Genomic DNA, 16,171 nt, shown 5'->3' on the forward strand with positions numbered 1-16,171 from the left:
GGCCCCTCGGGGGTCGGTGCCGGGGGCAGTGCCCGGGTTCCGGGGGTCTGTCTCATGGCTTAGTCCCGTGGGTCAGTTCTGGGGGTCAGTCCCGGGTGCAAGTGCCGGGGTCGGTACCGGGGTTGGTACCGGAGTCGGTGCCCGGGTCGGTACCGTCGCCGCCGCCTCAGGACGCTGCGCGAGCCGCTGGCGCCCCCTGCCGCTTCGGGCGGGCGGCGCGGGGCGGGGCGGGGCGGGGCCGGCGGGGCGGGGGGAGTGGCGCCGCCGCGCCGCCAGGGGGCGGTACCGCGCGGGGGGCGGGGCGCGGCGGCGGCGTGTGGGCGGGGCCGGCGGGGGCGGGCCCGGTCCGGTCCGGGCGGGCGGAGGTGCCGGTGCTGCCGGTGCCGCCGGTACCGCCGCCATGTACCGGGCCCTGTACAGCTTCCGCTCGGCCGAGCCTAACTCGCTGCCCTTCACTGCCGGAGAGACCTTCCTGCTGCTGGAGCGCAGCAACCAGCACTGGTGGCTCGTCACCCGCGCCGGCTCGGGCGAGACGGGCTACGCGCCGGCCTCCTACCTCCAGCGGCTGCAGGTGGGCCGGGCCGGGCGGGGGTGGCTCTGCCGGAGGTCCCGGGGCTGGGCGGCGCTGCCCTGGCCCCTCGCGGGCAGCGGGGCTTTGCTGGCCGTCCCAGGCTGGGTTAGTGCCGGGGCGGGGGCAGAGCCCAGCCCCAGCCGCTCATGCCCCTCGCGTGTGTTCTCCGGGAGCCGCTGGCCCGGCTGGGGAAAGGGGTGCGCGATTTCTGTGGCCGTGGCTGCCCCTGCCGTGTCTGCGGCAGGCGGGAACGGTCTGGGACACCGTGGGATGGGAGTCCCGTGGTGGCAGGGGGGCAGGAGACATCTCCCGTGGTGTCAGGTTTGGGGAGCACCAGCCTTGCGGGGCAGGGACAAAGTGAGAGCTCAGCACGCTCATCCCTAGGAAGCGGGTTGGATACGGATCTCCAGGGCCTGAAAGTCTGACGGGCTGTTCACTCCTGCAGAACTGGGAGAGGAAGATGGGAAAATCCCTGGGAGATGCTGAGGGGGATTCTCCTCCCCAGAGTAAACATGATTGCAGGTAAACCGGAGTGTCCCGGCCAGCAGCTGTGGTTGGTGTGAGTTAGTGGCACTCCTATGGCCCTTCCCGTGCTGGCTGTTCAGCCTGGGGGCTCCATGTGTGTGGTACCCCCACAGTGAGTAGTGAGGGATGATTGTCCTCCTTCCACTAACACAGCACGACACCCACAGCACACCCCTGCTGTCCTGGGGGCCTGGAGAAGCCCTGGCAGCACTGACAGCCAGGCTGGTGATACTGGGCGTTACCCAAGGTCCGAGCACCTGCTGTGGCCCTAACTGGGGTCAGAGGATGGAGTGCACCTTTTACTGCTGGGTGTGAGTACTGTGCCATGCAAGAGTCAAGGGAAAGAGGTTACATGGGGCTTGTACAGTGCAGGGGCTGCTTAGTGGGAAAACATTGCTTCTAAAATTAGAATAGGCATTTCATATAGAATTAATTCATGGAGGGGGCCATGAATTTTGGTACTTCTGGGCTACAGGATAGCTGTGGGACCTGGATGCTGAAGACTCTTTGCATCAGTGAATGGGTAACTGCACAGAAATGCATGTGAATGTTACAAAGGGGCCTTTTGGAGTCTGTCTGAAAATGGTGACAACCCTCTTTATTGTAGTGTGCTGCTGCTGCTCCTTCAGATGCCATTGAATTTCTGATTAGCAGTAACTCAGGCTGTAAGTAAGTGTGGGTGTGGGCTTTGCAGAGCACTCCAGTGAGACAAGCATTAACAGGAGAGTGTGTATGTGTGTCAGGGCAACACCAGGTCTCTTTGATGGCCACTTGGTCCATCCATCCTGTGAAGCTGGGGCTCTTCTGCAGCCTGGCAGGATGGCCTGACGGAAAGAGACATCTTGTGTATCAATAAGCCCTTAATAAGCTCTTTACAGGAGCTATTTAGTTACAGAGCAAAGACCTTATTAACTGCTAGATTTTAAAACCCCACAGTGGCATAGCTCCAGGTTGCTGCTCATGAGTTTCCTCTCTGCAGTCTCTTGCTTCATTTGCTTGTGTGGCATGACGTCTTCTCGCTGCTGTGGGTGCAGGAGCCTTCTTCTAGGCTGCTCACTCATACCAGTTTTTCTTGCAGGTACCTTGCTAGTATGCATCTCAAAATCTTACAGGAAAAGTATTTATTCTATGACTTTACATTCTTTTCTAACATTATATTTTGCTGCAGCCCCAACACAGCTTGCAGCCTGCCAGGCTAACTCCTGACACGTTAGTAATGCACTGATATTAAAGCAGCATTGCTGGTGACTTTGTGAGCATTCCCTCTAGCTCAGCTGTAACTTTCCCAAATGCCTTTAGACCTTGTTGTGGGAAACAGTCTTCCCTGCATCTGCTCAGCTGTGTTTTGGCCATTAAATTTCCAGCACCTGAATTTGTTGATGATGTGTGAAGCAGCAGGATCTAATTTGCTGCTCTGCAGTTGCAGTCATCCTGCGTGTCTGTGACTGACTTTCTGCTGTTACATCTTGCCAGCTCTGAAGAGCTGATGTGAAGTCAAAACATGTGTTTATTCATGGTAGAAAGCATCTGCTCACCAAGAATATGCTTGAGACTGTTTGCTCAATGTCCAGGAGGAGTGCAAACATTTGTCGCCCAGTTTTGTTTTAATAAGGGCACAGAGACCAATTAGTGCCAGTGGTTCGGGAGGTAATTAATGCTGCCCCAATCACAGCAGGGAGAAGCACCGCTAATGATTGGTGTTAGCAGGGAGAGAGCGTGGCCAACAGGAGTCACCATTGTAAAGGTAAGCTTGGCCCTCCTCAGCAGTGCAGTGAGGCTCCAGGTGAGCAATAGGTTGGGAACAGTCACAGCCCCTCACAGCAACCTCACGAGGGAGGCTGGGGCTGCTCTTGCTGCTGAGCACTGTTAGGAACGGTTTTTTTCTTCTGAGCTCCTCTTACGTTTCAGGGTTGTTTTTTTCTCAGCTTTCACAGATATGGGATATTGATGCCTTGGCTTCTCTAAGAGAAGAAACTAATTCCCAGTTATTTTTTAATGCTTATTTTTGTCTGATGTCTTTTTGCAGGATTTTGTATTGAAATCCTTGTGGCTCGGTATTGCTGTTAAAGGAGAGTTAGTTGTAGGGGGGGGAAAGCTCCACCAACAAATCCATCTTAGAATGCCCCTAAGAAACGAGTTGGGGCCCAGCCAGAGCACCAGAAGGTACAGATGATGTGAAGTTAATTTGAGTCAATTAGAAACGCCCAACTTCAGCTGATATTCCTGCTGATTTTACTCTTCTGTAGTTCCCTTTTAGCTCCTGTTTGGGTTATTAAGAGTCATTTCAAGCTGAGTGCCATTCTGGGAATAGATGCTGAGGCCGTAAAGCAGCGAGAGGGGAGGATTGGGCTGTGCTGCTGAATGGGGCAGCTTGTGGACTGCACACAGAGAAAGTTGCTTGTTGAAACAGTGGCCTCAGATATGGCTTTGCCCTGGCTCTGCATGCCCTTGGTGGAGATCTTGGGAGGCCTTGACACCAGCAGGCATGATAGTGCCCAGCAAGGTCATGTACTCAGGGGCTGTGGGTGCTGCTGCCAGACAAGTGAAAATGTGTTCCTAGCACTGTGCCAGTGACAGAACGAGGGTAGTGGCCTGCAGCTACTGGTGGAGCAAGAAATGTGCTAATATCTAATGCCAGGTGAATACTGCTGCAGCAAAACTGTCTGCTCAAGTGCCAGGCCTTCCTATTGAACAGCAAGGTGCCCGTCAGCGTGAGGTTGGTCTTCAGTCTCCAGCTGTGTGCTGATGCTTAAGTGATGTATGAGTGGCTGAAAAATATGGAGATTAAAATGGAGCTTAGGGTGTCCTCTGGAGTCAGACAGTCACTCCAGAAGATAGGCTTTTCAAAGCTTTATGTGCAGCTGTAAAAGATTCAATTTGGAAAGCTTGCTGAGGCACAGGAAGTTCACTCAGTGTCAGAAAGGGACAAATGCTAAGTCTAGCAAATAATAAGATTCCTTTCTGTGGGATAAATAGCTCTATGTTGCTAATATTATGATAGAACCTGGAGTTTTGTAATGGGAATGTGGAGTTATTATTCCAGCTCTGGATGAAGATTTCAGGCTGTGGCACAGCAGCACCAGGAGCACGGAGGGAGTGTTTGTCCTGGAGGATGCTGAGTGTGGGTGACACTTGGCCTGCCAGGAAAGCTGATCTGCTCCTGGCAGGACAGGGGCTGGCCGTGGTGCTTTGCTCCTGCTGTGGGACTCACATTCAGGAGCAGCAGGGCTACTTCAGCTCTGAGCTTTGCCTGGCACCACAGCTGATCTTGTCTTGTCTCGTGTCTGCACTGACCCAGGCTGCATTGTCCGTCAATGAAAATGTTAACATTAAATGCTGGGGAGGGCAATGGCAGCTTTAAAATGCTCTATTGGTAAATGTCAGGGGTGCAAAAATAAGTGCTAAGTCACAGGGAGATGTTTCCTGATGAAGTGGGAATGGCTTAGCCTGCTGGCTGTTACAAATTAGCTATTCCAGCTGTATTAAGCCATTAGGAAACAGCTTTGAAATTATTATTGATATCCTTTTCAAAATTACCTTAAATTTATTTGGAATAACTGAAAAATTGTTTGTAATGTGAATTTTGAATTTCTGTTCATGCTTTCACATGGTACCTCTGGAGGAGCAAGAAAAGGTCTGTTTGGGTGCAAAGGTGTGTATGCTGATGGCCAAGAAGCTTTGGACTGTTTGGTGAGAAAATGGAGCCAAGCATAGAGTGTAACAAGCATTTTGAGGATGCCTTGGATTGCTGTTTGCAGTATCTTTTTCTACAAGAATAAACAGACATGTGATAAAAATAAGAGACTGCTTTGTGCAGCCTAGCAACAACTAAAATCCTCCTGCAGCACGAGCAAGTGCATAGTGGCAGAGTACAGGTAGTCCTGATCAGGCAGGCACAGGAGTGGTGTGTCACCTCCCCAGCTGCAAAGAAGACAGGTTTTTGTGAGGGAGTGACATTTGAGCACTCTCTGTTTACCCAAACCATTCTGCCCTATTTCTTGTTGTAGCAGTGACCTGTGTTCAGGACAGAGTGAGTGGTGCAGAGTGAGGTAGCGTAGGAGCTGCCTTTTCTTGCAGACCAGGGCATGCCAGGGCTCAGAGTGTGGGTCTCACAGCTCATGGCCACTCCTCCAACCTGATCCCACATGCTACACCCAGCCTTGCTGTCCAGCCTTCCCCTAAGCTGCCTCTGCTCTTGTGAGCCCCCACTCTCAGTTAATTCACTTCACTGGCTTGCTGGAAAACTCCTTGTTTGTAATTGTGTTGCTTCTCTGCCAGGATCTCATGTGCATTGGTTCAGGGATGGAGCAGCAGTGCCAAGGCTGGTGCTGTGTGGGATCACTGTGGCAGCTCAGGTAGTGTCAAACCTTCCACACTGCCATGGAGATAATGATGGTTGTGGAACACAGAATCGTAGAGTAGCTTGAATTGGGAGGGACTTTAAAGATCATGAAGTTGCAGCTCCCCAGTTGGTTGTACATTGTCAATCACAACATAGTTTGGGTTGGAAGGGACCTCTGGAGATCATCCAGTCCAACCCCCTGCAAAGGCAGGGCCACCTGGAGAGGTGACACACAAACATGTCCAGGTGGGATTTGAATGTCTCCAGAGAGGGAGATACTACAACCTCCCTGGGCTTGCTGGAAACTAAGTTTTGGCAGTTGTTGTTAGCTTGAGTTTCTCCCTCTATCTGCTTAAAACCCAGCTTTAACTGTGGTGCTCTGCCCCTTGGCAGAGCTGCTCCTGTTGCTCCTGAACAGGTGGTGACTGTGCAGGCTGCTGTACGGACTGTCCCCTGCGCTGGAGCCTGCAGCGTTGTTTGTCATCTGCTGCAGGTTTGACAGAGCTTTCAATGGGCGTGAGAGCTTAATTGCAATACTCACACAGATCCTGAGTAAGTGCTTAGGCTAAAAATAAAGTTTTATTTTGGAGAATGAGCAGCTGGTAGTGCTTTGTAGCTGAGGCTGCGTTTCTTGATACATACAAGAAAGTGAAAGAACGAAGCATTTTTCTCTGGGGTCTCACCATAGCAGAGATGCTGTTGTGTCAGAGCTGCTTGTGCTTTGAGATATAGTTTTATTCTTGAGACTAAATTACACAGTCAAGGGAATTATAACTATTTCTAATTACTGTAGCTAAACACTTGAAATTTTAGCCAGAAGATCTACAATCTTTCACGGTCCAGAATGATTAAAGAGCTATGGTAATGATCTTTAGTCTTGGCTGTGAAGACATGTTCTTCTCACTTTTACTCCAATTAGAAATAGTTAGGCTTTTTGATACCAGATAAAATTTGTCTTTGTGGCCTGGACACCCAGGTATGAGCAGCATTGGTGGTGTGGTCTCATCACTCCTGTGTCAGGGGTGGAGTGACACTGGTGGATACATGGATGGCTCTGTTGGGCTGGAAATATTAAGCCTGTTTCAGAGTTGAACAACATGAAGGCTGCTTTGGTCAGAAGTGATCAGGCAGTAGGGACATGTCTGAGAATCCTTGTCCACTCTTGAGCCATGTGACTGCAGCTCTCTTTGCCTTGGAAGAAGGGCGAGGTGAGGGGACAGACTGGAAAGAGGAAATGTGCCATTTTCTTCCCAGCCTTTGAAGAGGCACTTGCCCAGAGCAGACAGACACAGATTGGTTCCCAGCTTCCCTGCAGGGTCATAGTGTCTGCCAGGTCATTTGCACATCTGCTTTCTAGTGCTGGGCTGTGAGCATTTCACAGTGTTGCACAGGTGATCACCTGCTGTTACTTTGCAATTTTACTGATCAAATCTGTGGTTTTTGGGGTTTTTTTGCCTACTGTATGGTTTTTGAATGCTTTTCATCAGGAGAAGATGGCTAGGCTTTCTCTCCTTGTTTACATTTGGATAATGATGAGCTTTTTATTGCAAGGGGAAGAACTGCCAGCTTTGAACTAGGAACATCCTGCTCTGTTTGTGCTTCTGCATCATTTCTCACAATCCCACTCTTGTGTTTCCTTTGAGGATTTCCAGCATCCCATCAGGTGAGCTCCTATTAGAAAAAACAAACACAAACTGCAAAAAAAAAAAAGGAGGAGAAATTTGTATTGAAAGAAATATGAAACCAATAAACCAGAAAGTTCATGGAAATTGATTTTCTTGTGATTGTTGCTCTGTGTGAAGTACAGAGGGAGCAAGACACTGAAGAGCAGGGAGGAATTAATGTTGCTTGTCTTTGGAGAAAAATGGACTCTGTTAGTGATGATGGGAAAACAATGTGAAGAGTCCTCCTCCTTGCAAGAGAAGAGTAACCTCCATGCTTGGAGCAGCCTCTAAATGAGGAAAGGCTTTGACAAAAGCAGACTATATCATGGTCACTGGCTGACCTAAGGTGATCCCTTGCAAGGCCTTGGGCATACAAATGCCTATGGGGGAGGTCAAATCCTACGGTGTAAAGTGGTATTTACATCTGCCAATGGTTGAAACATAAAAAACAGCTGAACCTGTCTGTTGAGGAGAGCTTTGGAGGAGAAGCAGCCTTCTTTCTATTCTGTTCCTTTTGTATTTTAGCTGTACATAAAAACAAACAGAGTTTATAAGAGCATCCCAGATTTGCTCACTCATGAGCAATTTAAACTTTGTCATTCCTAGACAGGATTATGTATTCAGTGTGTGAGCTGTCAGCCTGGGTATTGGAAGAAGTACGAATTCCAGAAGGGTTTATAAGGAGAGAAGTACAAGCAGCCTTAGTATGCAATTATAGCATTGGATGGTCTGCAAGAAAATTAGACTTCACAGATACTAACATTCTATGTGGCCATTGCCATAACCAAAATTTTTCAAGACACAGGTTCGAACAGAGCTCTGTATTCAGAGATTTTTAAATTAAAATGCACATGCATTGTGTTTCTTCCTGAGACAAAACTTAAATTGAGGCTTTCATCTTGGCCATATCAGTAAGAGTTGACTCCATTTATTTCACTAAAGAAGTGTATTTCTGTGCAAGCTTGCAGGGGCTGTGAGGGCTGGTGATCTCTGTCTCCCAGAGTTGCTACTGCTTTGTGATGGGTCCCAGCTTCTAGTGGGAAGGAGGTCTTGCTTCCAGGCTGACACTCTCCAGAGAGAAGTGGGTGCTGGCACTCCTGGAGGACCCCACTTTGTGCTTTTTCTGTGAATTGGCACCTGGATCTGAAAAATCCTTGTGGTATTTATAGGAGAAATTCTCATTTGAAATGGCAGGTCACTGGAATTCTTTCTGTGGACCCTGACTGACCTCATTGCCTCAGGTCTGAGTCACAGCCGGAATTGTGGGTCCTGGTCCTGCTTCTGGAGGAGCATCACTTTGCTTCCCCAGCCAGTGGCTCACAAATCAAATTTTGACCTTTAAAAGAGGGTGTTGTCAAACCTAATTTGTCTTGACTTTTTATCACATGGGAAAACCTTTGATTTTAAAACCAGGGTTTTGAAGCTTGTCATGTGAGAAGTGGAACAGAAGACACAATTCATGACTGCAGCTGTTTGTCTTTGCTCCTCTTTGCATTCTCACCACAGGGATATTGAGCACAATTCTGTGGAAATCTCTCAGTGCTAACAGACAAACAGAGTCTTGTCCAAAAGACAGGACCCACCACCTTGGGAGAGGAGGCTCAGCTTCATGTGAGATCATCTGTGTTCGTGCCCTGCACTGCAGAGCTTGTGTAGCAGAGCTGTTTGCTTCCCTTTCAAGGGAGCAAAGAAGTAAAACTTGTCCTCTTTTATTTAGCATGAGGTTTAGGCAGGAAGGGGAAGTAAGATTTTGTCAGCTTTTTAGGATGAAGTGGGAAGTCCATGGGTTTTTTTTCCCCTGGTTATTTGCTTGCCTGGTGAAGTTGTTTAGAAGAAGTTGTCATTCGTATCCTCCTTGGAAGATGCTTGCTTCTTATGAAGTCCATGTGCTTCCTCCTGTCCATCTGGACCAGCTAAAAAGGCAGTGTCACCCAGCTGCAAGTGCAGTGAAGCCATTCCTCTGACTCAGGCTGCCTTTTATGCTAGTGGGATGGGCTTTTGAATAGGGATCTCCTGTCATGCTGTGGGGGGAATGGAGGGAACATCTGTGCTGCTTTGTCTCCCTTTGCTGCTTAGGCTGGGGTGGTGTGTGTGAAAGTGGTCTGCAAGGTGTTGATTTTTTCTGTGATCTGGAAATGCCACCATAGACTGGTATTTTAGGTTCAGCTGCTCAAGAGTTATAATTAAATTTTTTTTTTAGAAAATCAAGCTGTTGGCATGCTAGATAATTCCAGGCTGTGGGTCATTTCTTGCTAAATCACAGGTTTAAAGTTCAGATTAGATATTTTCTAAGTATTAACTACTAATTATTTATTGGGGTTTTTTGTAGTACAAGTAGGGACAATGCCTTGTAGTATGGAAACCTTAGGGCAGGCCTCAACTCCAAAGCTTCTATTATATTGAACAAAAACTAAAGGGTTAAGGGAGAGGGTGAGGCAGGAGCTGCAGAGATAGACACTCACCCACAAGGAGGCAGGAATTGCTGGGATGATGTCTTGAAAAGGTCTTTGAATGCCTGTCCATGAGGTTTGTGCCTGGGGCCATACCTCCTCAGCTACTGAGGTAGCTGGGATGTCATCTCCCACTGTTCCTACTGCTGCTCCCCCTCCACTGCCCTTGAGCTGACTGGCTGGGAGGCTGAGCTCAGCCTCTGAGCTTCATCCTCTTTCTCTGGAGGTGGGAAGAAAGCCTTGAGGGGCCACACAGGTGCCTCTCACCCACTTGCACCTGGGGGATGGAAGTGGTTGGGCATATTTTTGGGATGGAGGGCTCTTTGTTAGCAGAGTTCACTCAATGTCTGTGTGCTGCAATAAGAACCAGGGCAGCTCCTGTGGAAACCAGATGGCTGCCTGGAGACATCAAGTTGAAGCTCTCCACTGAGCAGACAAATGCAAACCTCCGTGGCCTCTGAATCTGATGTGGTGACAATTCCTTTTTGTGTAAACGCGGTGAGTTCTGTGCCCTTCCAGATTGTCACTGATGTTGGAGACAGGCATGCAACAGAACACATTGTCAGCCAAATTCTATTGTTGGGCACCCCCTTTTATAGGGCTCTGTGCAGGCAACAAGGGAGCTGCTGTGTCACCCGTGTGGTGGCTTGGCATGACTGCAGGGCACTCTGGTGGCAAAGCGGCGTGCCACGGTTTTGGGGTTTAGTGCAGCTGTCTCACCTGTCCCCTCTCCCACGTGCCTGTCTCACCTGTCCCCTCTTCCACGTGCCTGTCTCACCTGTCCCCTCTCCCACGTGCAGTGCCCATGCCTCCTGGTGCCTCACCTGGTGCCCTGTCCTCGCTGTGTGCCTTGGTGGGAGGCACCCAAGGTGTCCCCACTGCCGTCCTCGTGTCACACTCGGTCTTTAACTGCCTCAGTAAGTCTGTAATGAGCCATGGGAGCTGGGAGCAACTTTTGCACATGGGAAATGAGCAGTCTAACAAAGGCAGGTTTTTTTGTTCACTGCCTCGGGAAGTGAGGAAAACAGGATTATGGCTGTTTTGCTGCCCGAAGCACATTGTCCTATGAGGACATTCCCCTCCTGTCCCCATTTCTTTGTGTTTTCTGAGGAGTCTGTGCTAGTCTAAGCTGCAGAAGGAGATGGGATTATAAACTGCAGCTAAAGCAGAGGCTGGTTTTCTCCTGAAGATAGTGTGGACACTAATGAATTGCTTCTGTGACTCTTACTTCCTTATAGGTGAAATGTCAGCAAATCCAGTTCAACCCTTTAATTTTTTTTAAGATAAAAAGCTCACTGAACAAACCCCAGAATTTGTTCTAGAACTGAATCTGGAGATAACAGCAAGTTAGCCTTATTCCTTTGATGAACAGAGCTAAACTTGCAATTCTCAAGCTATTTTTGTAGGTCAATGGAAACTGTCAGTCTGCTGAAGTTTTGCAGCACAGAAAAGTAGTGTTCTGCTGTCTGCTAGTCAAAAACAACTGCAGGATCTTTAGTTCAAGATTTTCTGGGGTTTATTTTGGCTTGTGCTGTTGTCTTTATGATCACACATGTAATAGTGTAAGACACTGCTGCAGATCTCAGTGGTATCTTCACTGTTTTTGGGGTATGAATTAGCTTTAGTTTTATCACTGTCCCCATAAAGCATGATTGCATTGACTTGCTGGATTTGGTGAGAGTCAGGAATAGAAACATCAGCAGAAACCCAACCTACTTTAAGGAATAAATGTGCGTGCAGAAGCAGCTCTCAGCTAACAAGAATGTGTGCACACTTGGGTATTTTGTCTGTGACCAATTAGCATGATCTCCCTCTTGACAGTGCGATGTGTATGGAGTTTTCAACCCCTCTGATACCTCCTCCATTGCTGCCCTACACCTGCACCCTCAACAGTCTGTAAATGGCTTTGCTAGAATTAGCTGGCGCACCTAACTTGATGGAATTCTTGTCTGTAGCACTGATAAGCCAAAAGCATGAATAACATCCTCTGTTCCATAGTGCTACTCTGAACATGTTAAAATATATAGCCACCAAAACCCATGGCACAGGATCCTCTTTTGGAGGATATTCCTTCTTGCCATAGCTTTACTGTGGCCCACCTGAAAGCAAATGAGCATGTGAGGGTTATCTTTTACACAGAGTCTGGTTGTTATATTGTTTAAATCCCAGCATGAGTAATTTGTACCAGTCTAAAGTCATGAACAATCCTAGCAGCTGGAAGAAGCCCGCTGGGTCTGGACATGCTGTTCTGCATAGGTGGAGGACTTATTTGGGATTCCCATGTTGGGGAATACGTCCCCACCAAAGGGGAGATGTGTTTCCTCAACGCTGGTGGGAGCTGTTCAGTACAGCTTGAAAATGTTGGGGAGAAGCTGGTTGGGTATCCTGGGGTTTCCCAGTACTGATGTTTCAAATCTTTGTTCCTGTGACCCAGAGGGAGCTGTGCAGAGAAGCAAGGTTGCTTGTGAGATGCATATTGTGGGAACATTATATGGGCATCTGCTTTGGAGAAACCTTGTCAATATGTTGCTGTCTTGGGTCCCTGGCCTGAAACATGATTAGCAGGAGAAGTGCTCAAGGACCTTGGTTTATCTTTTGTGCTTAGGGGTTGTGTGAAGGGATGATAGTAAAAGTACTGTTGGCAAGTGATCCCTCCACCTTCAAATGAGAATGTGGAGCTGCTGTCTTTGAACAAAGGGGCAGCATAAACCCAGCCATTCTGTATTTGCTTGGAGCCATTTTACTTCTGGTAAAAAATGCTCAGGTTTTTCCATATGGTGATCTAAGGGTCATTTTATTTCAGAGGAGGTTGCATGTGTGATCTGATCACACAACTTGGTAAGTTGAGTTTCAGGTAGGATGCACCAGTAATTTGAGGAAAGGAAATGCTCATTACAGAGGAAAATGCTGGGTTTTCTCTATAAGTTAGTGTGTTCTGCTCCTGCCCTGCTGGCTTTCTCTTTATTTTGGGTGTGTGTTACGAATGGATGGGGTTTAGATAAGTCCTTGCCTTTTGCCCAGGCTTCTGGCAGCAGGCAGTAGCTTTATTGAGGTAACCAGCACCCCAAAATCCACTCTCATTCACAACTTCTTTAATAATGGGTGATTTGGTCTATTATATATATTATTTATTTAATAGACACAAAACTAACAGACATAAGACTTAAACTAATACTACAGGGGAACAAGGACAAAAAGAGACTACTAGTAGATATGTACAGCGTGGAGTTAAAGCTACCTATTAATATTACAACTAGTGAAGAAATAATATAACTTAGGATTCAGTGTATCTTACCATCCAGTTGTTGATGGGGCATACATTGAGATCCTTCCCCCCAGTTCCCAGGAAACCAACCACGGAATCTGCATCCAAACTCTGGGGGGAAGTCTTGAACACTTGTTAGGGTGTGTGTAAGAGGCTTCTTCCTCTGTGATAACTTACATGTCTTTTATAGTTTGTAAAACAGTGTCTCTCAGTCAAGAATATTTCTTTTATCTCTTCCCACATCTGCTCTCCAGACTAAGACATACATTCTCAGCTGAGGCCTGAGCTTTTTTGGAGCCAGAGATGACCCCTTGCTGGGCCTTTCAGCCAGGTTCTCTGTATGCACCAAGTACCTGTGGTAGAGGAGGGGAGGGGTAGATGTCCTGCCACAGTGTGCAGGGGAGCTGTGTCCCTTCATGGCAGAGAAAGCCATGCTTATTCTTCATGTAGAGTCCAGAACACAGAAAAATTCTTTTCTATCCAGACTGTTAACTGATCCTGCAGCAGTGAGCTGCCTTTGATCCTCCTGACTAGAATGATCTTTGGGGAGAACTTTCCAGGGCTTCTCTCAGGTTTGCTCACAGTAATGCAAGACAGGTTTTCATCTCACAGTGACAGCTTAGCAGAAAAGAGCCTGGGCTGTGCCAGGTCTGGCAGTCTGATCCTGGTGCTACTCAAAAGATCCTGAGGATTCATGTCTGGTTTACTATTTTGTGCAATTTACAACTGTCCAGACTAAAACTGGCTGATGACTTTTCTGTGGTAACCTCTTAAGGATGAAATCTCTTCTCCCTCATTGATGGCTTTATTGGAGTACATGTGGCTGTTCATCTAGTGGATACCAGAAAGCAGCACTTGTTCTCCATGTGGCACACTCAAATTGTTCCTGCCAAACCCACAGGCTCTGCACTTCCTCGGATGGTGGCCTGTGCACCCTCCTTGCCCCTTCTCCTTCTTGCCTGGCCAATGTTCCTGGGTTGCAGACCTGTGCCTGCTGCCTGTCTTCCCATGTTCACTGGGACTGAGACAGCAGGTCCAATTAATTTTGCATTTCCCCATTTTCTGTCTGTATAAGAGACACTTTTTAATTTGCCCCTGGTTTTAGGTTTGGCCAACACAGTTGTTATGCCCAAAGCACATCATAACTCCAGTTTGCTGCTTTCTGACTCTTGCCAGAGTGCTGGTCATGGGACAGGGAGGATTTGGGAAGAAAAGCTGATAAATCATAAATTCCTGTGTGAGATGAATCACGAGTTATTACCTCTTTCTCAAACATGTAACTGCAAGCTGTTACATCAGTGCCAGTCTGTGGCACACAGGAGGAAAGTCTCTTTTGGTTAACACGTACATATGGGCTCTTCTGCATGTGTCTTTGGGCATCAGTTGAATTAACAGTGTAATTGGATATTTTTCCTGCTTGAGCCCTGGAGACTTTTACTTACTTGATCCTCATGTACTGGAATGTGCTCCAAGGCAAGGGTGATTGGGAAGGGAAAGAGTTCTCTCAATCGTGGTAGAAATTTGAATTTTTTCATCCTAGGTTTTATATAACTGTCACCTTTCTGGCATTTTGCTACAGTCTCTGCCATGGAAATAAATTGTGGGGGGAAACTGAGCTTTCCTCTTTGAATGCCAGAAAAAGAGCCAGGACTTGCAGAGTTTTCCAGTCTTGTTCTTTCCTCTGGGCTTTGACTTTGCTCCTTGTTCTGGCAGCTCTTGGCAAATCTGATTAACTGCAAAGAGAGTTTCTGTGGTTGGATCTTCATCCCACATCCATGTTTTTGCCAACTCAATCAAAACAAAGATGGGCTGAGATTAGCACCTTGCATTCTTCCCAGCACTCTAGGAACTTAGAAATTAGTTGCATTTTTGATCATAATTAATATAGGGGTTGTCTTATAGACCTGTGCTAATTGTGTGCAAGTGATCTTGGAGCTGTGCTGAATCTCAGTGAGCAAATCACATCTGTAGCAGTTTTTTGGCTACAAACTGAAGACCACACAAAGTCTGGCAAAACCCCTTCTGTTGGGCTTTTTTTTGACTTCAGAGGCTAATATGTCAAAAGTCTTGGTATACTTCTAGTGCTGCCCTGCAGTATGTTTCCTTTCACCTTGATAGATCCTGGTTCATAATCCTGCATTTTCATCAAAGCAGAGGTTATCTACTGTTTTCTTTTTCAGTGTAGATGAAAACTCGAGTATGTGTACGTATATACATTTTATGTTTATGTATGTGTCAGTAGAAATGTACGTTTTCCTGCACAAATGCCACGTTGATGATGTCAGATACTGACTTGACTTGACAATTGTGTGCAAAATGATGCTGAACAGGTGATCCTAAAGAGAGGGGCAGCTCTGTTGTCTGGCAGCTGCTCACCTGGGGCAGGCTGAGCCAGGGAAGCATTGAGAGCAGTAACAAAGCAGCAGGGAACAGCAAGATATATAAGTATGTGTTGATTGTTTTATTTTAAAAATTTCTGTCTCTGCTTTTATCCTCTTAGACTGTTTTGGCATGAGACATGTGTTCTGGTTACTGGAGAGTGAAAAATTATGAGGGGAAGGAATCAGTGGCCGATTCTGGTCATTGTGGCCAGTAAACAGGGTCTGAGCATGGCTGGAGAGACTGAGGATGAAGCATTTCCACCTCAGGAAGTACAAGCATGCAGTGCTGGGTTGCATGCATTCTGTTGTCCCTCAGCCTGTCTCTGCCCCCTGCTCCCTGACCCCCTTCTCTCCTGCTCTTGGGAGAGAAATTGGTTGAGGTTTGGTTGCTGTGCATCCCTCTGCTGCCTTCAGGGTTCTGTTTGTTCAGAATGCCTCTTGTGCCTGCCCTGTCCCTGGTTAGTGTATCTCTTTGCCAGGAGCTTTGGCTTTTGCTTTAGCGTGATTTGCACAGCTTAAGCCCTTTCCCTGGCTATCCTTTCTTTTCATTTCCCATTTGTGCCGGCTGCCTGCTCAAGCGGCTGCTGTCAGCACACAGTGGAAAAACACGGATCCGTGAGAAACGCGCTGTAGCATATCAGCAGGAATTCCTGGGCTGCTTCTGGGCTGCCTCTTTGTCAGGGGAGCTCAGCCATGTCTTTGTTTTCTCGCTAGCGAGTCAGAGATGCTGCAGGTTTGTTTGGAGCTGTACTCATCTTTATTTGCTCAGTAACCAGGGCAGTTGCCCATTGTTTCACTTGTGTTTTTGTTGTGTGCTTTTATGTGCTGTAAGGCATGATATCTTCATGCTGGCAAGAATAAGTTAATGCATCTCTCTTAGCCAGCAGCCTGAGGACTAAAAATTTCTGATTTGGGCTGCAAAAAGGGAAGGGAAAGGAGCTGAATTTTCCCCAGCAATGCAAAAAACCAAAAT

At 47.6% G+C, this 16,171-nt stretch overlaps 1 protein-coding gene across 1 annotated transcript in view; it reads left to right on the forward strand.

Annotated features, from left to right (window-relative positions):
* Positions 1-306: 306 nt before the first annotated feature.
* The window catches only part of NCKIPSD (NCK interacting protein with SH3 domain), a 50,039-nt gene continuing 34,174 nt past the window's right edge, over positions 307-16,171 (forward strand). Inside the window, exon 1 of the mRNA XM_054639961.2 lies at positions 307-571. Within this exon, the coding sequence (XP_054495936.2) occupies positions 401-571 (171 nt within the window). The 5' untranslated portion in view covers positions 307-400. The remainder of the gene's footprint in view (positions 572-16,171) is intronic.

Source organism: Agelaius phoeniceus, chromosome 11 (genome assembly GCF_051311805.1).
Source record: "Agelaius phoeniceus isolate bAgePho1 chromosome 11, bAgePho1.hap1, whole genome shotgun sequence".
Taxonomy (NCBI): domain Eukaryota; kingdom Metazoa; phylum Chordata; class Aves; order Passeriformes; family Icteridae; genus Agelaius; species Agelaius phoeniceus.